Here is a 20,417-nt window from a genome sequence, read left to right on the forward strand (position 1 = left end):
TATACATATTGGTAAGCTCCCTCCTGAGCTGTCTACTGTCCAGGTTAGGAGTCCCAGTGATCTCAGCCTTTCCTTGGATGAAAGATGCACCAGTCCCTCAATCATCTGCATGGGCCTTTTCAGGATTCCAGTAACCCCCTATCTTTCTTGTACTGGGGAGCCCAGAACTGGACACAGCACTCCAGTGTGGCTTCACCACACTCAGGTACTGAGTAGAGGAGAAGGATCACCTCTTTCAGCCTGCTGGCAATGTGCTTCCTGATGCAGCCCAGGACACTGTTGGTTTGCTTTGCCACAAGAGGGCACGGTCAGTTTGCTCAGACAGAAAATGTGGCCCAGTCACCAGCTGAGATGGGGAATCTTTGCTTGTCACCAACTGGTAGGAGAAGCTGAAGGAGAGAAACAGATAGGGAATCACCTGGCAGCAGAAGAGGGGATTCATTTGCCTAAATGTGGGCAGCTGGTACCAGTTTCAAGGTATTAAGGAGTGTGAGACTAGTAGCTATAGGACAGAACCACCCACAAGCTCATAAAAGCTGAAGGTCATCTCAAAGTTACCAGACACTTTGAGTAACTGAATCAAAACCTTCATTTCCTGCACCCATTTCACAGCCTTTTCCAAACTTCATCTCTGCTAGTATCGTTTCTTTGTCCTGGTTTTGGCTGGGATAGAGTTAATTTTCTTCCTTGTAGCTGTGTTTCCTATTTAGTATGAAAAAAAAATTATAATAATGCACTGCTGTTTTACTTGTTGCCGAGTAGTGCTGCATCTAAATCAAGGACATTTCAAGCTTCCCGTGCTTTGCCTGTGAGCAGGTACACAAGTAGGGCCAGGCCAGCTGATCCAAACTAGCCAGAGGGATATTCCATACCATGGGGCATCATGCTCAGTATATAAACTGGGGGAAGTTGGCTGTGGCCTGCTGACTGCTGCTCCAGGACTGGCTGGGCATTGGTTACTGGGTGGTGAGCAGCTGTATTGTGCATCACATGTCTTTCTTAGGGTGTATTTCTCTCTCTCTCTTTTCACTTTTCATTAGAGTTGTTATTTATTATTACTATTATTACTGCTATTGTTGTATATTAATTTTTATTTTAATTATTCAAGTGTGCTTATCTCAACCCATTGGTTTTACCTTTTTCCAGTTCCTCTCTCCATTCCCACCACTGGGTACAGGGGGGACTGAGCAAGTGGCTCCATAGTAGTTAGTTGCTGATTGGGGTTAAACCACAACACATGTGGAGATGAAAAGACCTCTGAAAACATGATGACATCCTCAAGTCAAGCAATACAGAGAGTGAAGTTACCCTCTGTATGGGTAGTGGTTTCTGCTTCATTATGCAGCACTTTCTCGCCCTGCCCCTCTGACCACCCAGCGTGGGTTAGGGCTCGGGCTAGGTCTTTTGTAATATGAATGAGCTAATTATAACAAGGCATAAAAGGTGACTGTAAGGTACAATAAACGAAGTCTGCTGATCACTCATATTGAGTGACTGTGTCTTCCCTCCGTCACGACAGAGGAGCACTGTACCGAAGGGGATTATTGGTACAACTGATCTCTGCTCGCTGTCTGCCATACCAAAGTTCTTTGGGTTGGGGACTGCTGCTTGCAGTGTTCCGCAGAGCCGGGCTCAGCCAGGTCTTGGCATTCACTGCAACGGGCACAGCTCTGTAGCGCAGGGAGCCCTGCACTGGCCACGCACACTGCGTCCACTGCGGGGTTCCCTCTGCACGCGCGGTCCTGAGCTACTGTCCCCATCAGCCCCTTCCCTCCATACTTACAGTAGATCTCCCAGCTTGCTCTTCAGCTGGCTCAGATACTCCTGGTTCTCCCTGACATCCTGGCTCTGGGGCTTGGCCACGAAAGCTTCAGCGCTCCCCTCCTCCTCCTGAAAGAAATTACAGCTGTGTTAGCACTGAACATGTGTTCCGGTCTGCATAGGAGCTGCCTCTCAATGTGCACGAAAATAACTCGGCTCTCCTAGAAATGGAATTTCCATGTGAAAAGTGGAAATAAAGAGAAAGAATATGGGAAAAACTCCCATCACAGAAAAGGCACAAGCTTGCACTGCCGTTGTCTGCAGAGGGCCTTCTGGTGTTAGAGCTTGTGGTGGGCACTCCAGCTTTGTTAGTCTGATAAACCTAGCTAGTCTAATAAAACTAATTTAATCCCATTCTCCTGAAAAGGAAAGAGCCAATCCAAGAACTAGTTTATGCAAGCAGGTACAGCACTGAAGACCTCATTGACTACAGATCCTTATTCAAAGAATTAAACTGACGTTACTTAAGTTTTAGGGATTAAAGTAGAGATTTAATTAAGGATTACATTTGTTTTAGGGATTTAGGGATTAAATTAGGGATAGGTCATTTGCGTGGGTCTTGCAGTACTACAAAACACATCTGTCAGCACCTTTGCAACTTGTCTCGAGTGCTCCAGGGTGGAAAAAAAATGGGACTCTCTGAGAGGTTCTGCCCAACAAAACCAGAAAAGGAAAGATCTTCCTTGGAAATACCTTTCAGAAATGGCAGGGAAAACAGTTCAAGCTTCTGGAAAGTCTGAGGAAAAGATGTCGAAGGATCAAAGAAATGCTACTCTATCCCAGAGAGAACCTCTGGATACAGTTGTGCTTAGTATGATGTGAAGAATCCTTGCAACGCGTCCTTGTCCCTGTACCATTGCCTGCTTCCCCCATGTGCTGGGGTGCGGCGCAATGGGACATTGTGAGTTGAATGAACTTCCTCATGCCACAAGAAGCAGTCATTCCTTGCTATGTAGTCCTGCTACTTAGTCATTCTAGTGCTTGTCTGAATTAATCTCATCAGCAGAGAAGTAACCCGGGAAAACCCAAATACTGCTCTGCTGGACACGTCCCGGTCATGGCCACCAGTACCGGGGCAGGGAGAGGGGAGGACGATGAGGCTTTTCAGCAGCAGGAAGCTGTTCCTTTGGCTTGGCCATATAGTGCAGCATTAGCAGGGGCTCGAGCCCACTAGAAATACCTGCATGTCTGGTGGTTCACGTGGCATCATTGTAAAGTGTGGCTACTTCAGCTATGTCTTCAGTATGCTCACTGTTTCGGCTTTTCTAGTGCACCTGAGTTTTCCTGGCTTTAAAGTTTTCAGTGTTCACACTAAGAAGGTGAATATTGAAGACACCGGCCATGAAAGTTATTCTCCCACCTTCCTAATGGGTATTTATTACCAATTAATCTCAATGGAAACAAGCAGTGAAGAAAGCTTCCACATACCCGTGCAGGGAAGCCATTTCTCTCTCTTAGAGCTCCCGTTGCTATTTCTTCCAGAAGCACATCCACCAGCTGACTGCTGGTCTTCCCCTCAGCCAGAGAACCCCACTGGTCAGCTCCGCCTGGAATCACCTCTGCAACAGCAAAAAGACACCGAGCTGCTAGGAGAATGTGCCCACACATACTGGTTTTGTGTGAATCCCACTAGGAGCCTAACGATAGGTACAGATCTCCAGGCATTTGGTTTGTCTCCTAAGCTGTCTAAGGCAAAATGGAACACCCTGCAAGCACCTCTCAGGCCACTCCTAAAAGCCTAGGAGAAAATGGGGTGTTGCAGGTGGGGTTAGGGGTTGGGGTTAGGGGTGTGGGAAAATCACCCCGAGGTGGGGGGAACTCAAGAAAATTGCGTCCTAACGGAAGCACAATATTACGGAAAGCTTTTTTTAGGGTAGAATACAGCTATAGCCTTGAGGATGGTTGGCACGCACACAGTCTGTATCACCACAGGTCCCTAAGCAGCAGCTCAGCGCATGCGGATAGCAGTGACGGAGGACGCGCTTAAGGCAAAAAGCCAAAAGCAAAGCCCTCAAAGCCCAGAACCATTCTCAGGAACACAGGAGTTAAGCCTAAAACTGGTTGAAAGCTGCCTCCTACCTCTTCCCCCGCCACCTTTCCCCCTCCACACCAGCACGTTTCCTCGCGATCCCTTTTCACAAACAAAAGATGGATGCCTGTGGTATCAGCTTGGTACCGAAGCACCACGATGCGCTTGCTGGCTACACGCTCTCTTCTTACAAGGCTGACAGCTTCTCTGCACACAACAGCCGAGGCCCTGTGAAACATGAGGAAGGCAAACACCGGTAACATCTCGCAGGGGTCAGGAGGAAGTCAGGATGCACTACATTCGGAGCCCAACGCGTTACCCAAAGGAATTACCCCAGCAGAACAAGAGGCAGGAATGATCGGCAGACAGGCAGACAACATGCACGGCAGTGATACCCACGTCAGACTTGCAGGACACTTCCAGTCACTTCATCCCGCAACTTTGTTTTGAATTTAGTTAAAAGGTAATCAGATTCTTAACGCTCATTCTGCTTTTAATAACTGCTGGAGAAAGGCTAACACGTGGCATTGGCATTACAGTCAGAATTCAAGTACAAAAATCACGGCAAAGCTGTGCCTTGTCAAGTGACTTCCCAAGCAGGCTCTGGAGCCTTTCAACGAGACAGTCAAATTTGGAGTCCCAAGGGAACTCTGTGCCAGCTCCGTCAGTGCGACTGAGCTCTCTGACAAAGTACGCCGCCATACAGAAACGTTCAGTGGGTTTATACCTCAGGCTCATTTATAATCTAGAAAAATAACACTGCCCGACCGGACGCCCTGGTTTAAGCGCCCAGCAGGCCTGGCTGCGTAACCACGAGGGACCACCAATTCCTCCCTGGCTGTTGCCCAAGCAGCAGCGCAGCACTCGGAAGCAGCGGGCACACGGAGCCTTGCGGGCCCTGGGCAAGTACAAAAGTTATCCCTCCGCAGTCAGCAGTCTGACTCGCAAGCACAAGGCACGTGTGGAAAAGTAACATCTAGACTGACCTTCGGTTTAGCTCCCCTTGATTTGTCAACGTACGATTCCAGATGAACCTAGGTACAAAGGAAAAACGAAAGACCCCCGTTTCACTGGGAAGCAAATCAAAAGGCCTCTTCCCCTCGGCTGCTCTGGCCCAGGAGCTGACTGTCACGACACGGGATCTGCCAGACACCTGAGCTGCTGCCTCCCGACCCTCCCCGGTAGTTAAACGCCTGCTGAGAAATCAGTAGTCGGGGGCGACGGGTGGGGATCCCGCTCCCGGCTTTCTTTTCTTTCCTTTGCCCGCTCGCAGGGGCAGGCAGAGGCTCCCGAGCCACCCCCCTGCGACAGCCTTGACCGCAGGCCCCAAGGCAGCCCCTGCGGCCCGCGGGGGCCGGCAGCCCCAGCCCGCTGCCGCGGCTCAGGCCGGCGGCTGGGGGAAAGACAAAGCCCCGCGCAGAGCTGCGGCGGCTGCCCGGGCAGCGCAGAGGCGGCGGGGGGGGGCGGCAGGTCGCCGCGGGCCGACCCCTCCCTCTCCCGGGCCCCGCCAGGCCGCCACAAGTGAGCACCGGGTCCGCCCCGCCGCCGCTCCTCGCCTCCTCGCTGAGGCAGCGGCGCAGCTCCGAGAGACAGAAAAAAAAAAAACCAAACCAAAAAAGGCAGCACCGTGAGGAGCCCGCTGACCACCGTCGCTGCCGGGGAGACGAGAACCGCCGGCAGCCCCGCCGGTCCCGGGCCGGGCCGCCCGCCTCAGCCCGCCCGCCGCCGGCACCAGGCGCTCCCCGCCGCGGCCGAGCGCCGGCCCGCCACATCCCCCCCCCCCCCCGGCCACTGCCCGCCGGCCCCCGCCCGCCCGCCCGCCCTCAGGCCGAGCGCTCACCCAGCGCGCCGCCGCACGTCCCGGCCCGAAAGTCTTCCAGGCTGCCGGCGAAGGCTCCGCACCGCCACGGCCACTCCGGCGCGCCGCGCGGGCTGAAAATGAACCCCACTTCCGGGGCCGTCTGCGTAACCCGTACGTGCGAGGCCGGAAGCCCCGCCCCTAGGGGGTCAAGCCGCTTCTGCGCACGCGCTGCCCTGAGTTTGCCAGCAACGCTTCTGCGCATGCGCAAAGGCGGTTTTGCGTCCTATGCATGCGACGCCGGAAACCCCGCCCCTTTGGCGTCAAGCCGGGTCTGCGCATGCGCTGCCCTTACTCTGCATGGGGCGGTGCTGCCACCTGGCGAAAACAATTGGGTACTGCAGCCAGTCTATCTAACAGACTGCACACTTTATGATAGGAATGGAATGGAATCAATAAGGGAACTCTGCCCACGGCCCGTTAGGAAGTTGTCTGGCTTCACATCTCGGTGGATGAAGTTCTTAGAGTGAACACATTCAATTCAACTAGTCTAGATAAAAAGAAAAAAAAAAATCACTCGAGAGACTAGGCATACACTTTTTTTCCTTATAAAAACACTAGCAACATTGTCTTAACGATAAAAGAGGTAATGAAACCTTTTATTGTAAAATGTAAGGGCATTAAAGAGAACATAATTCGACAGACAATACATAAACCTCTCCAGCTCTTTCCCCATGTCTATTTGACATTTGTTTCCAAAAACTTTCTCAGGTGAACGTCTTTTGTCTCTGAGCAGTGCAACAGATGGTTTGCAAACAGCACAAGTCTGCTTTTTAAAAATCAATTCAGACTTTGCAATCACTTTAGATGGGGCACTTTGTATTTAAGAAAACAAAACAAACGTTGAGTCTTTCCTTTAATGATACAGGCCTATTCACTTTTAAATTAGAGAAACAACGTATTTGGTTCTGATCTCTCAAGGAATCTTTATTTTCCAACAGACTGCACCGTCAAGATCAACAAAGCAGTTTCCTACCGTTTCGCCAGCGAGCAAGAGGACTGTCTCGAGACTAAGTTTCCTTGAACGAACACCGAAAGAGATCTTCAAGACTCGGTCCAAATGGCTCCATCACCGTTAAATCGTAGTCCCCTTCAGCTCCACACCACTTCATTGTGGGAACGCCCACTAGAAAAAAAAGAAACAGTTTATTCAGTGTAACAATTTGATTGGTATGCAAATCTTCAAGGCTCCCAAGATGAATTCTAAGAGGGTCAGGACTGTGAATGTTTGTACTCGCAGTGAAGCTCAACATCTTATGCAACCCTCAGCCAAGACAAAGGTGAAAAACTCACCAGCGCCGAACATTTCCTCATCTGCAAGCTGCCCATCCTTAGCATACAGGACTCCAAATTCAAAATTCACAGGTCACGGAGAAATAAAACCAAAAACTACAGGATAAACAGACAATCAAACAAAAGACCTAAAATAACGTTTCCTCTAAGGACTTTTATATACATCTTTTGTATACGACCTACACATGGGAATATACGCTTCATACCAGCCCCATTACATGCTCAAGTAGCAGATACCTAATACTTTACTTTTGATCACAGATTACGATTTTTTATGATATTACTAAAGTTGGTCATCTATTAATATGATATATTATGCCAGTGCCTGAATTGATTTCTGATCTCAGATGTTGCACAGAAACACCACATTTTTTTACTGCAATAAGCAATTGATATCTAAGTCGGTATACGTCACCAAGTGAGTGCTAGGAGTTAAAAGTTTACATTTACCTCTTGCTCTTCGACAGCCAATAAATCCTGTAAACAAAACAATATCTTTAGCACACCGGTACTGAAGACACAGCGCAAAACCCCCTGTAATGTACTCCTGTATTTGTTTAATTTCAAAGTAGCCAGTTCAACTGATAAAGACAGCTGATTTTCTAACTGTAACTCTACTCCTCATTATTATCCTGCTACAGAAAGAAACAAACCACTAGCATTTATATGTAACGACTTATTTTTCCAGAAAAGAATAAAAAGCCACAACCAAACAACAACAACAACAAAAAAAAGTCACCTCCTACCTTCTGTATCCCAGGATGAAAAGTTTCCTTCGGGTTCTTCCCAAATTTGTCATGACCAACAGGACTGAAATGTAAATGAAATACTGCTTTATAGGAAAGCAAGTATACATTTCAACATTAAACCATGAACTGGCTGTAGTCAGAATCGATTTCGAGAAGAATTGTTCAAAGAGCCTTGCTTACGTGGAATTTTTTGTGGAAGAGCCCTCTATTTCCCACACTACTAACTGCTGAGACTTCATAAACTTCTTTTTGATTTTAAAACCAGAAATAACTAGGACCCTGCACAGAGATCAGTTTTAAGTGTACTGTATTTACTTATAAAGCACAGAACTTTATTCCATCGTCCTTCACTTTGGCTTTACACATAATTGTTGTGAGCGTTTTAGGAAGACTCAATAACCTATCCTATTTCATAAGCTTCTCTTCTATCTCTTTGAAAATAATTCAAGGCACGTCAAATGAAAAACGAGCTGTTCGGCATCAAGTTCATACCCCAAAGAGCCACAAGCAAGATCAACTGCCTCAATCAACAGAAAGACCTAATGTATAGCATTTCTTCCCAACTCGTGTTTCTACGTGACTATTATTTTTGCCCATTTTTTTTCCCTAGCATTAATGACTGGAGCTGTGCAGCACGCCACGGAGCGCCAAATGCAGTCTGTCTGAGGTACACCGAGCTGACACGGAGGTCACATCTGATGCACCTTTCCATCATTGCTTACGCTAGGCCACCATGCGGACAGGATTTCCTGTAGTTCCCTTTGAAAGCAATTAAAATGCTAAATTTAATTTACAAAAAAGCAGGTTTATCGTGTAACTGAAATTCGTTGATATAGTCGGTACCTAGACTCACGCTGGCTGTGAACGGGGTGAAATGGCAAAGGACCATCAGCCAGGCCCGAGGGAAGGCTCAAAGGCTGTACAAGCTAAAGAACAGCCAGGGAAGGGATTTTAGTCCGAGCCCAAGCGGGCAAAAGGAGATGACGTTAGTCCTGCTGCCTGCAGGTGTGTGGGAAAATCACCCTGAGGTGGGGGGGGAACTCGAGAAAATTGCGTCCTAACGGAAGTACGGCATTACGGAAAGCTTTTTTTAGGGTAGAATACAGCTATAGCCTCGAGGACGGTCGGCACGCACACAGCCTGTACCGCCACCGTTCCCTAAGCAGCGGCTCGGCGCACGCCGACAGCGGTGACTAAGGACGCGCTTAAAGCTCGCCCGCCGGCCCCCGGCCGCCCTCAGCCCGAGCGCTCACCCAGCACGCCAACGCACGTCCCGGCCCCAAAGTCTTCCCGGCTCCCGGAGACTCCCCGCACCGCCACCACCGCCCCAGCGCGCCGCGCGGCCCGGAAATAAACCCACCTGCCGGGGCCGGGGCCGGGGCCGGGGCCGGGGCCGGGCCCGCCGCCGGCCCCGCCCACGCGCGCCGGTCCGCCCACGCGCGCCGGCCCTGGCCCCGCCCCGCCGGGCGGCGCGGCCCGGAGCCGGCCGAGGAGGGGCTGGGGCTCCGGTTCTGCGTCGGGCCGGGAAGGGGCTCGGTGCCGCCGCGGGCTCCTCTGGGTTGGTGGAGCGCTTCTGCCATCTGGCGAGAAAAAATTGCGTAATGCAGCCGCCCGGTTGGTGGAGCGCTGCTGCCATCTAGCGAAATATATTTGGGTACTGCAGCTGGCCCTGTTGGTAGAGCGCTGCTGCCATCTAGCGAAATATATTTGGGTACTGCAGCCGCCCTTTTGGTGGAGCGCTGCTGCCATCTAGCGAAATGTAATTGGGTACTGCAGCCGCCCGGTTGGTGGATCGCTGCTGCCATCTAGCGAAATATATTTGGGTACTGCAGCTGGCCCTGTTGGTGGAGCGCTGCTGCCATCTAGCGAAATGTAATTGGGTACTGCAGCCGGCCCTGTTGGTGGAGCGCTGCTGCCATCTAGCGAAATATACTTGGGTACTGCAGCCGCCCGGTTGGTGGAGCTCCTCTCCTGCTATTTGTGTTGGAAGTGCCTGGCACCAGGTTCTAGTATTAAGGCAGAAAGCCCCAGGGCCTCGTACCTCTGGGTGGCACATGCTGTGTCACACCAGCTGTGGTGCCTTCCCGCTTTACAAATGCAATCAGTTTTGGCGAGTTTACAAAACTAGTGCTTTATCAGGAAGGTGTCTTTGGGTTTCAGCTTACCCTTTTCTACTTTTCATACGCCTACGTTGCAAGAAAAAGAAAGGGTTTTGCTTCTCAGGTTTGCTCCAGTTACTTGGCAATTCAGGCATGACCACAGCAGAGCTGTTTTCCTACAGTTTTTTTTGTTTCCAGAACCCTCCCTCCCCTCCCTAGAGAGGGCTATGTGCAGGGCAAAGCGGACACTATGAGTAGGGACGACTGAGTAAAGTTACCAAAGGGCACGTGGTGCCTTCCTTGAAGCAAGGGACTGATTTCAGTTTTTCTATGCTTGGATGCAGCTGAAGACATCCTCCCCGCCCCGCCTGTAGAACCACCAGACACACACGTACACACACGCTCCTTTAGGAGTACTTGGATCCTTTGCTGCAGTCTTCCTGCTGTCCTCTCTAGTAATGGGTTAACAAAAGTTGGTAGTCATGCAGAAAACTTTTTCTAGTAAGGGAATTGCCACTGCTGGAAATAAGTGTGTGTCCCCAGGTGAGGCAAGGCCCATGAGGGATTGCCTCATCCTGCTGCCCATCAGGTTCCCCTGCAGCCCCAGGGACAGCTGGAGGGAGCCCAGAGGGGCAGAGGAGGGAGGCAGGGAGAGCTCAAAAGCAGACCTTGGTGGGAGGCTGCTGAGAGCTCCCTGCTGGAGAAATCTGAAGAGCCCTCGAGCCGGTAAGTGTGTGGCTGCAGGGCAATGCCTCTGCAGTTCCTAGCCGGGTCTGCAGCAGGTGGGGCACCCCCAGCCTGTGGGACCGTGTGGGAGCCTTTTGCTGTGGAGGAGGCCAGTGTGCTGCAGAGCAGGGCTTCCCTGCTGCAGCGTGGGAGGGCCAGGGCATGTGGGCTGCCTTGTGCCAGGGCTGGCTGCAGGGCTGTGAAGGTGGCTGTGCAGGCAGGGGTGCCCAGGGCTGTCCTTGCCAGCAGGGTCCCTGCAGCCCAGGGGGCTGTGTGCTGGGGCAGGGGCTCTGCCGCCTGCCAGGGGCAGCTCTCAGCCTGCTGGGGGGCTCCCCACAGCTCTGGGGGCGTATGGACTGAGCCCCGATAGGGAAGGATCTCTCTGCTGTTGAGAGTGTGCTGCGTGGGTGAGCGCTGCTTACAAGTATAGGTTACCCTCAGAATATGTCTGGATGAGACTTTTCGTATCGAAGGTCAGCGCAGGGATTGCTATGATAAATACAGGGCTCTCCTCAATCTGTGTTTTCAGTTTTCTGTTGTTGGGGGCAGGAGAGGGGAGGCAGAAATGTTAATGGAGATCTCGAGTTTGAAGATGTCCCTGAGACTCCCAGCTGTAACTCTGAGTGATGAGGAGGTCTGCCAGGAGCCTCCTGAAGTGCCCTCAGCCACTCCTCCGCCTATGAACAGCAGCAGCAGCAGCACCTTTGCTGGAGCCATCAGGGTCGTTCTGAGCTGCCCTTTTCCCCCTGCGGACAGGACCCTGCGCCCAGCCAGGGCCCTGCAGAGAGGCACGTTTGTGCGGGGCCAGTGCACAGAGGCAGAGATGTGGTCTGTGAGCACTGACAGGGAAAGACCTGGCACAGGGAGATACCTCCCACAAGGAAAATCTGACATCCAGGATATTGCAAGGACTGACAGAAAACTTCAGACAGAATTGTTGTTGAAAGGAGAATCAGAAAGCTCTCTCTGACCATGTGCAGTGCAGACCCCTTTCTCTGAGGCATCCCCCTGGCTGCTCTCCCCCCAGCAAAGCCTCTGCCCTCAGGGCTGGGGGTCCCGAGGTGTGAGCCACCTCCTCTGCAGCCAGAGCTCCAGCAGAGCCGCGGTGCAGCTCTGCAGCCACGTGCCCCGGCCCCTCTGCAGAGCACAGGGGCTGAGAGCAGCTGCCCGGCAATGTTGGTGTGTGGGAGGTGGCGAGCAGAGCTGGGCAAGGGCAACGCTGCCCTCAGTGCCCGGCATGCTTGCCCTGGACACTCTTACCTAGACCATCAGTGCAATTTTACTTCTTTCTCTGCCTTTTTGGGTTAGTTTTATTCTCTAGCTCTTGCTGTCAGGCTCTCTGGGGATGGGTGTTTCAGCTGCAGAGTCACACTCTTTCCTTGTGGGTCCTCTCCTGCAGGTGTGTCCATGGGAACAAGTGTCCCAGCTTTCCTCTCACCTGTGGGGCTGTGGGCAATGCCCTATGTGGGGCTGGGCAATGGGCTGGTTCTCCCTGAACCTGATGCTCTTGTTAGGGCACTTGGCTACCTCCTTGAAGTTCCCTTCCAAGCAGTGCGTTGCCCTCCAGAATGGAAACCTGTCCCCTCGCACCCATTAGTGACCTGAAAGCCCCACATAGAAGCGTAGAGTTTTGGTGATGGAGAAAACGCTGGTGGTGGTGTGAGGTGGGTGAAATGAGCTGTGTATCCTTTGCTGTGGGTGGGATGCTGAGTTCTGATGAAAGCCTACAACCTTTACTGGTCTGTGGTGGGTCAGTCTGTTCTCAGCAGTGCCTTGTGGTATTTCAGGGTAACATGGGAGTGTGGCCACTATTCATCTCAGGAAGGTGCAGGCCCATAGAAACCGGGAACCAGATGGACAGACCACCTCCCCTCACTGTGCACTCACCCACAGGCAATCCTCTTGCCTCACAGACCTCACTCTGTTCCACCTGAGGGCAGCAAAAATGCTCTGCTTTTCTGACATCTGATAATACGCAACAGGAGAGATGGGGAAGAGCTGTGAAAAAAACTAAAACTCTCTTAAAATGCCTTCACCCTTCCCGTTCCTTAGCACTGGCACTGCAGATGCTGACCAGCCCTTCTGCGTTGGCACTGGTTTCACAGGACAAAGTTAAACACCAGGACTGGTCCCTGCCCCCACCCACTGCTGCAGAGTGGGGCTGGCTGGTCAAGAGCCCGTGGGCAGACGCTCTGCTCTTCATCACCCACACGGCCAGCACCAAGCAGGGCTGCAGCCACACAGCTGCAGGAAGGTCTCCGAGAAAAGAGAGGGATGTCTGTGTGTGACGGGGGGATGGTCTGTGGGAAATGGCTTTGATTTTGCTTGCAGAAATCTCCCCTAAATTATCACTGTTTTTTTCTCCTGTGACAGGACCATATGCCCAGAGGCAGCAGATGTCCAACAGCAGCTCCATCACCCAGTTCCTCCTCCTGGCATTTGCAGACACGCGGGAGCTACAGCTCTTGCACTTCTGGCTCTCCCTGGGCATCTACCTGGCTGCCCTCATGGCCAATGGCCTCACCATCACCACCATAGTCTGCGACCAGCACCTGCACACCCCCATGTACTTCTTCCTCCTCAACCTCTCCCTCCTCGACCTGGGCTCCACATCCACTATTGTCCCCAAAGTCATGGCCAGCTCTCTCTGGGACACCAGGGACATCTCCTACTCAGGATGTGCTGCACAGCTCTTCCTGATTGTCTTTTTCCTTTCAGCAGAGTGTTCTCTCCTCACCGTCATGGCCTACGACCGCTACGTGGCCATCTGCCAGCCCCTGCACTACGGGACCCTGCTGGGCAGCAGAGCTTGTGTCCACATGGCAGCAGCTGCCTGGGCCAGTGGGTTTCTCAATGCTGCGCTGCACACGGCCAATACACTGTCACTGCCGCTCTGCCAAGGCAATGCCCTAGGACAGGTCTTCTGTGAAATCCCACAGATCCGCAAGCTCTCCTGCTCACACGCCTATCTTAGGGAAGTGGGGCTTCTTGTGGCTAGTGCCTTTTTATTCTTTGGGTGTTTCATTTTCATTGTTCTGTCTTACATGCAGATCTTCAGGGCTGTTCTGAGGATCCCCTCTGAGCAGGGGCAGCACAAAGCCTTTTCCACGTGCCTCCCTCACCTGGCCGTGGTCTCCCTCTTTGTCAGCACTGGCACATTTGCCTACCTGAAGCCCCCCTCCATCTCCTCCCCATCCCTGGACCTGGTGGTGTCAGTTCTGTACTCGGTGGTGCCTCCAGCACTGAACCCCCTCATCTACAGCATGAGGAATGAGGAACTCAAGGGTGCAATGTGCAAACTGATAGATGGATGTTTTTCTGAAGGAAGAAAATTATGAATAGCGTTTATAATGTAATTCATCACAGACCCAGACTGTCTTCTGAATGTGTTGTAGTTGCTCATGGTATTTCATTTCTGATAAAGATATCGTCCTCATTCTAATTCCTTCTGTCATTTTCTTTTCTGAAGGTGCCCTGCTCTCTCTTCATCTAACAAAGGCAAAGTGCCATTAAACAACTCTATTTTTCCTTTGATTCTTTCTTCCAAGGCCTTTCTGGAGCTGCAGGGACAGACGTCCTGTGTCCACAGACGAAGGGGAAAAGGTTCTTGTATGGCAGCAGTACCAGGGAACACCACCCCTTGGCTCTCCAGTGCTGTCCTCCTTCCACTTCCACAGTATCCTTCTGACCCCCTGCCTTGGTGTAAGGCCTGAGTGCTCTAGCAGCTTGGTCACCGCTGTGCTGCGCGGCAGTCCTGTGAGCGCAGGCAGGGGCAGGCAACAGGCACTCTGTGACGGTGCTGGCCTCCATCAAAAGTTCTGGATTTGTGGAGACCATCCGAATGCAGCACTGCAACGTGCTTCCTTGAACCGAGGTCCCCGTGCCCATTGCTCATGATGAGGGCCATCTCTGAGAGGTGCCGAGCAGGGCGCGAAACCCCTGGGCTGAGGTGCTGCCAGCCTCTGGCAGGGGCAGCAGGAGGCCAGGCAGTCACTGTGCCCGCTGCAGTGCTCTGCCTCCGCACGTGCCAGGGACGGGCTCGTGCCTCTGAGCACCCCTGTGTGCGTGAGGCTGGGGTTCAACCACGGCAGCAGTGCATGAGGCCAGCTGAGGTGGGGACACCTCCCAGGGCACAGCCGTTCCTGTGTGTGACTGCAGGAACAAAGACCACTGTCCCAGGGAGAGTCATCTCAGCTGCCTTGGGCAGGCTCATTGCAAGTGCCTCTGTCTGATCACGGCACCCTTTCTGGATGGTGCCCTCAAATGTGTCCGAGCAATCAGGGAGGTTCTGGGGTCCTGGCAAAAGGCAGACATCCAGCCTTTGTTCAGGAAAAGCAAGAAGGACAATTGGGAGAAATACAGGCTGGTCATCCTCACCGTAGTGTCTGGGGAAATAACGGTGGAAATACTCCTGCAGCCAGTTCCAGGTAATTGTGGGACATCGAAGGGACTGCTGCACCCATACGTATTGAGGCAAGAAGGGGATGGTTTGTACCTGCACCTTTGCAAGGGTTTTGACTTTTTCTCCTGCACTTTCTGTATAGGCAGATGGGTGACTTCTGGAGTGAAGAAATGGAGGACACTGTGGGTGGGAAGTTGGCTGGGGGCTTGTGGCTATGTCTTGAGCTAGCTCAACGGCGTCAGGGAGCGAAACCCGACCTTGGGAGAGAGACACAGTTATGCCTGTTGGAAGGAAGCCATGGGAGCAAGAGGAGAACCTTGAAGATAGGGAGTGGTCTGCAGAGCTTGTGGCCTTGTAGGTAAAGGGAGTTGCTGAGCTGCTGTGTCTGTAATAAAAAAAGAGCCCAGAGTGGAAAATTGCTGAGCACAGTTACAGGCTGACACGTCAGCCCCCTGCAAAGGTATAAAAGGCTTGCTTGATTTTAATAAAGTGTCTCCGAGGTGTCTTTGAGTGTCTTTATGCCTTCAATCTGCTCCCAGAGTCGGTGCATCATACGCCACAGGGGCTCAAGACCAAATGTCACCAGTGGTCAAGTCCTCCTGGTGGCCACTGACTAGTGGCATCTTCCAGTGCAAGCAGGTGGGCCAACTGTGTTGAATGTCTTTATTGTCTCCCAGTACAAGCTGACAAAGTGGCTTTAAGACCCTTCTGTGGATGATGCCAAAGTGGGCAGAGCCTTTAGGAGATGCCATCCAGTTCACCCTGCCCTGAGCAGGACAGCTGGACAAGGGCCTTTACAGGGGACTCTCCCAATGTGAGATATTCTAGGACTCATTGACTCACTTCCCTGGAGAGCTCAGTTAGGATGGGATAGCAGGGGGAAGAAGGGAAAAGACGCACAGAAGCAGAGACAAAACATGGTCCAGTAGAAACAGAGCAGTTCCCCTGAGGACTGTTCTTCCACCCAAACGGTAGGTAGGAAATCCATGAGATAAATTGGCTGAGGGAAGCTTCCCTTTATCTGCTGGGGTGCTGGGCCACGGGGAGGGTGACGGCTGAGGACGGTATCTCGTGGTCAGTTGTGTCTCAGGGACTCACATTCCAGCAGGAAGCCAATGGCTGTGACAGGGGCAGTGAGGCCAGTTCTGCCTGCGGAGGGGACAGGCCAACAGCAGCAATGTGCCTGGGAAAGGGGCGGTGAGGTCACCTCTGCCTGAAACAGCGTGTAGGGCAGCCCCTGACTCATGGCTGGGACACGTGCTGTTAAGCTCCATCTGCCCGTGTCTCAGGCAGGCCAGCAGAAGGCCCCTGGGTGGCACATGGGCTGTGAGATCCCCTCTGCCTAAGGACCTGGGCTCACTCCACCAAGGGGCTTCTTTCTTGCTTGTCACGTCGCTGCTGCCTGAGAACATGACAGCACAGCAGCAGGCACACCGCTTGCTCGTGCCTATGAGAGAAGCTGAAAGGCTCGCAGCCTTGGAAGAGCGCGGTGAGGCCGTGGCATGGTCAGGGGAAAGGCCACAAGGAGAGTGACGGGTCGGGATGCCCGCCTGAAGGGTGGTTTCCCAGGTGGTGGAGCTTTCCTTGGAGGTAGGGAAGAGCAGGAGGGAGAAGCACTGCCACGCAGTGCAGCTGGGAAAGTGGAGACTGGAGGTCAGGAGGAGGAAATGTCACTCAAGGGCTTGTGCTGTGGTGGGAGATGTCGTCCAGAAGGAGTGTGAGATCAGTCCATGTGTGTGTGTTTGCAGGAACAGCATGTGAGGGTGGGCAGACATCAGTGCATGTGTGGCAAGGGCAGGGTGAGAGCAAGGTGGGGAAGCCAGATGGGTGCCTGCAGCCTGCTGGGGAAAAGCAGCAGCCGTGGGACAGCGTAGGACAATGTGAGATGGAAGGCAAAGGGCACGGGCAAGGCTGGAAGTCACCAAGAGAACCCAAGGGTTGTCCCCTTGCATACGGCCATTGTCTGTGCTGTGCAGAGTGCAGTTTATGGCACCTGCAGTGTTCTTGGCCATCTCTTCCACTCCTGTGCATCTCTTTATCACTGCCTTCCCCAATTCAGCAGCCCCTCGCCAAGGAATAAACCACCCAGCAAAACAGTGAAACCCAGTGGGTCTCTCTGTAAGGGGTGGTTGATTCTGCCTGTATCTCTGCAGGTAAGTTGTTCACCACAGACTGTTGTCCAGTGTCTCAGTCAGTCATATCAGGAAAAATCCCACCTGGTGTACATCTACCCAACCACCTTGGTGGTAACGCTTTTTGTGCTACACTGGCACATATCCAGCACCACCCAGTGCCCAGTGGAACGTTCCAGTACCTACTGCTAGTTAGTTCTGACAGCTTCATGAATTGCATTGATCAATCACAATGTGGGTAGGGCCCCACAAAGACCAGAGTTCCATTTTGGTGTGTCTTGGCTTCATTTTAGTAACACACTTCACACTGAGTGTGGATTCAGTATTGCCCAGGTCTGGAGGTCAGTCTCGTTCCAATGAGTGTATTTTGGTCTTAGCCACAAGTTATTCCCACTAGTCCCAAATGGGATGGGGATACCAGCTACAGGCATTCCTGCATGAGGACATTCAGGGAAATGGGTACAAACCCAACAATCACTCTTCTTAAAAACGTTCATCGATCCTTCCACCATTTTCAAATGAGTATTCCATGTCCATGACTCCTCCTGATCCCACCCAAGCTGAGGATTTAGCATACCACATCACAGGCCAAATTCTATACATCTGTAAAACATGTTTCAACATATATCTACAAAGGAGAGACAAGTAGCAGACTCCAGCTTCCCTGTAGACAGCCCAGTCTTATCTGGGGTCGCATTTCAGTCATTCACTTATATGCTGTCTGGCAATAATGCAAGATCCTGAACCTAGAACTTCATGATTCTGGAGGTAGTTTCAAGCATAAAGGTTTTTTTGTTGCTTGACAGTCCATTCTGGTGATGTGGCTGCTTAAACCCTGCTATGGCACGTCCATGGAGTGACTCCTTCAGGCTTGACAGCAGTGTAGGTGCTGAGCAAAATCTGGAAAGGTCCTTTTGCTTCTCTTCAATGGTTCATCCAACCATGTTCTAAGATACACACAATCTCTGGGTCGGTAGTGATGTACAGGCATGTCCAGGGACAGATCTGTGCTCACAGTGACGTACCTCTGGAGAGGAGGACAGGATCTTTCATAGAGACTGAACATACTCTTTTGAGCCATGTTTCCCTTCTATTATTTTGGGCTTCACTCCCATTTCTGTCACCTGGCAAGGTTTACCATGTATCCTTTCCAAAGGACTAACTCTCTCCTTCCGTTTACGCTGGATCCTGTATCTGTAGCAATGCTGAGGGAAAAGCATCTGACTGCTCTCTCTGAGGTTCTTGCCAAATTTTACTCATCTGTCCTTTCAGGCGTTGCTTCATTCTTTCTACTTTCCCGCTTGATTGAGGTCTCCATGGAGTGTGGAGATCCCATTTTACCCCTCCTAGTTTAGCTAAAAGGTGAAGGGCTGCTACTACCAAGTGTGGACCCCAACACCCAAAGAAAGTCCTATGGGTACCCCAAATCTCAGTATTATCTCTTAACTAACACATATGATACTTCTTATTGGTGCGGCAAGGGAAAGCTTCCAGCCAGCCTGAAAAAGCATCTGCCATTACTAAAAGATACTGATACCCATTTTGCTGCAGTACTTGGAAAAATCTATTTGCCAGTAATCCCCTGAGCTTTGTCAGCCCTGGGAAAGGTCTTTGGCGTAGGTGAGGGTTACTCTTCAGGTAACACTCAGACTTCTTCACTCTGCTTTTTGTTTTCCCAGTCATGGTACATTTAGAGCTTGCCCTTTCAAGGTTTCTACCAAACTCTCAATTCCCCAGGGAGTTTCTTGGTGCTTCCTTTTAACCAATTCACACATAATTTCCTCTGTAAATGTTAGTTGATGCGAAGGAGTCACCCATCATCCATGATTTGGGGTTGCCTTCAGTATATTAGCCAATTGTTTGTTTTCTGGTGGATCCTGTGGGCTCTTAGGTCCTAATTTCTGCCTTTTCTCTGGCAGAACTAGCAATATTTGACTTTCAGCTGCTTCTTTCCTTGCTTGATCTGCCACTTGCTGTCCTAGATGCACCAAGCTATCTCCAAGGTGCTGCACTTTACAAGGCATAATTGCCAGCACCCTGGGGCAGCTGGTCACCTGAAATGCCCCAGTTGTGTTCTACTGGTCCCAGGTAGGGAGTGGGGGCTCCCAGTTGGGTTCTACGTCCCAGGTAGGGGGTGGGGGCTCCCAGTTGGGTTTTGGGGCTCCCAGTTGGGTTTTAGGGCTGCCGGTTGGGTTCTACTGGTCCCAGTTGGGTTTTGAGGCTCCCGGTTGGGTTCTACTGGTCCCAGTTGGCTTTTGCGGCTCCCAGTTGAGTTCTACTGGTCCCAGGTAGGGGGTGGGGGCTCCCAGATGGGTTTTGGGGCTCCCAGTTAAGTTTTGGGGCTCCCAGTTGGGTTCTACTTGTCCCAGTTGGCTTTTGGGGCTCCCAGTTGGGTTCTACTGGTCCCAGTTGGGTTTTGGGGCTCCCAGTTGGGTTCTACTGGTCCCAGTTGGGTTTTGGGGCTCGTGGTTGTGTTCTACTGGTCCCAGTTGGATTTTGGGGCTCCCTGTTGAGTTCTTTTTTCCACACGTTGCTCTGTGCGAATGACATTTTAGCAGCCAGTTGTGGGTGGTGGAAATGTGCTTGGTGAGCTTCTCCCTGTAGAGGAATGAAGGCGGTGGGTTGATTAGCATTGATAACATGCAGCTGTGGCCTTGCCTCAGAGGCAGTGGGTTGATTGACATGGACGATGTGCAGGTGTAGCTGGTTCCGATAAGTGGTTAAATAGCCCTGAGGCTTGTGGGAGAGGGTGTCAGATGGAGGAGGAGAAGTGTGGTCTGGCCTCTGGAGGCAGGTGCTACAGCACCGGCAGTAGAATATGGCCAACGGTAAGGCCTTGTTGTGGTCTGCAACATTGGGTTTTGGGGCTCCTAGTTTGGTTTTGGGGCTCCTGGTTGGGTTCTCCTGGTCCCAGTTGGGTTTTGGGGCTCCCGCTTGGTTTCTACTGGTCCCAGTTGGCTTTTGGGGCTCCTAGTTTGGTTTTGGGGCTCCCGGTTGGGTTCTCCTGGTCCCAGTTGGGTTTTGGGGCTCCCGGTTGGGTTTTACTGGTCCCAGTTGGGTTTTGGGGCTCCCGGTGGGGTTTTACTGGTCCCAGTTGGGTTTTGGGGCTCCCGGTGGGGTTTTACTGGTCCCAGTTGGGTTTTGGGGCTCCTGGTGGGGTTCGACTGGTCCTGGTGGGGTTCGACTGGTCCCAGCTCGGTGTTGGGGGCCCCCGGTTGGGTGTTGGGGGCCCCCGGTTGGGTGTTGGGGGCCCCCGGTTGGGTGTTGGGGGCCCCCGGTTGGGTGTTGGGGGCCCCCGGTTGGCTTTT

General features: G+C 52.2%; 1 protein-coding gene and 1 long non-coding RNA gene across 3 annotated transcripts; one reads left to right on the top strand and one right to left on the bottom strand.

Annotated features, from left to right (window-relative positions):
- Window positions 1-1,392: 1,392 nt before the first annotated feature.
- LOC308054677 lies at window positions 1,393-8,948 on the bottom strand. Of its 2 annotated transcripts, XR_013924200.1 has the most exons (8): window positions 7,748-8,947; window positions 7,002-7,097; window positions 6,587-6,834; window positions 5,691-6,198; window positions 4,183-4,884; window positions 3,250-4,078; window positions 1,784-1,890; window positions 1,393-1,653 (listed from the first exon to the last, which is right to left on the bottom strand). It is a non-coding gene; the product is annotated as an uncharacterized lncRNA (long non-coding RNA). The 2 variants fall into 2 exon arrangements; XR_013924199.1 differs by having other exon boundaries at window positions 1,393-1,890; window positions 7,748-8,948.
- A 3,481-nt stretch (window positions 8,949-12,429) lies between these two features.
- On the top strand, window positions 12,430-14,103 carry LOC308054362 (olfactory receptor 14A16-like). The gene has a single exon (XM_080366995.1). It carries the CDS (start codon window positions 12,885-12,887, stop codon window positions 13,911-13,913), a length of 1,029 nt encoding a protein of 342 aa, XP_080223121.1. The 5' UTR covers window positions 12,430-12,884; the 3' UTR covers window positions 13,914-14,103.
- Window positions 14,104-20,417: the final 6,314 nt, after the last annotated feature.

Source organism: Falco punctatus, assembly GCF_963210335.1.
Source record: "Falco punctatus genome assembly, chromosome: 17".
Classification (NCBI taxonomy): Eukaryota; Metazoa; Chordata; class Aves; order Falconiformes; family Falconidae; genus Falco; species Falco punctatus.

Excerpts from the sequence above, each read along its gene's own strand:
- LOC308054362 (XM_080366995.1), top strand. The coding sequence starts at position 12,885 with ATGGCTTTGATTTTGCTTGCAGAAATCTCCCCTAAATTATCACTGTTT.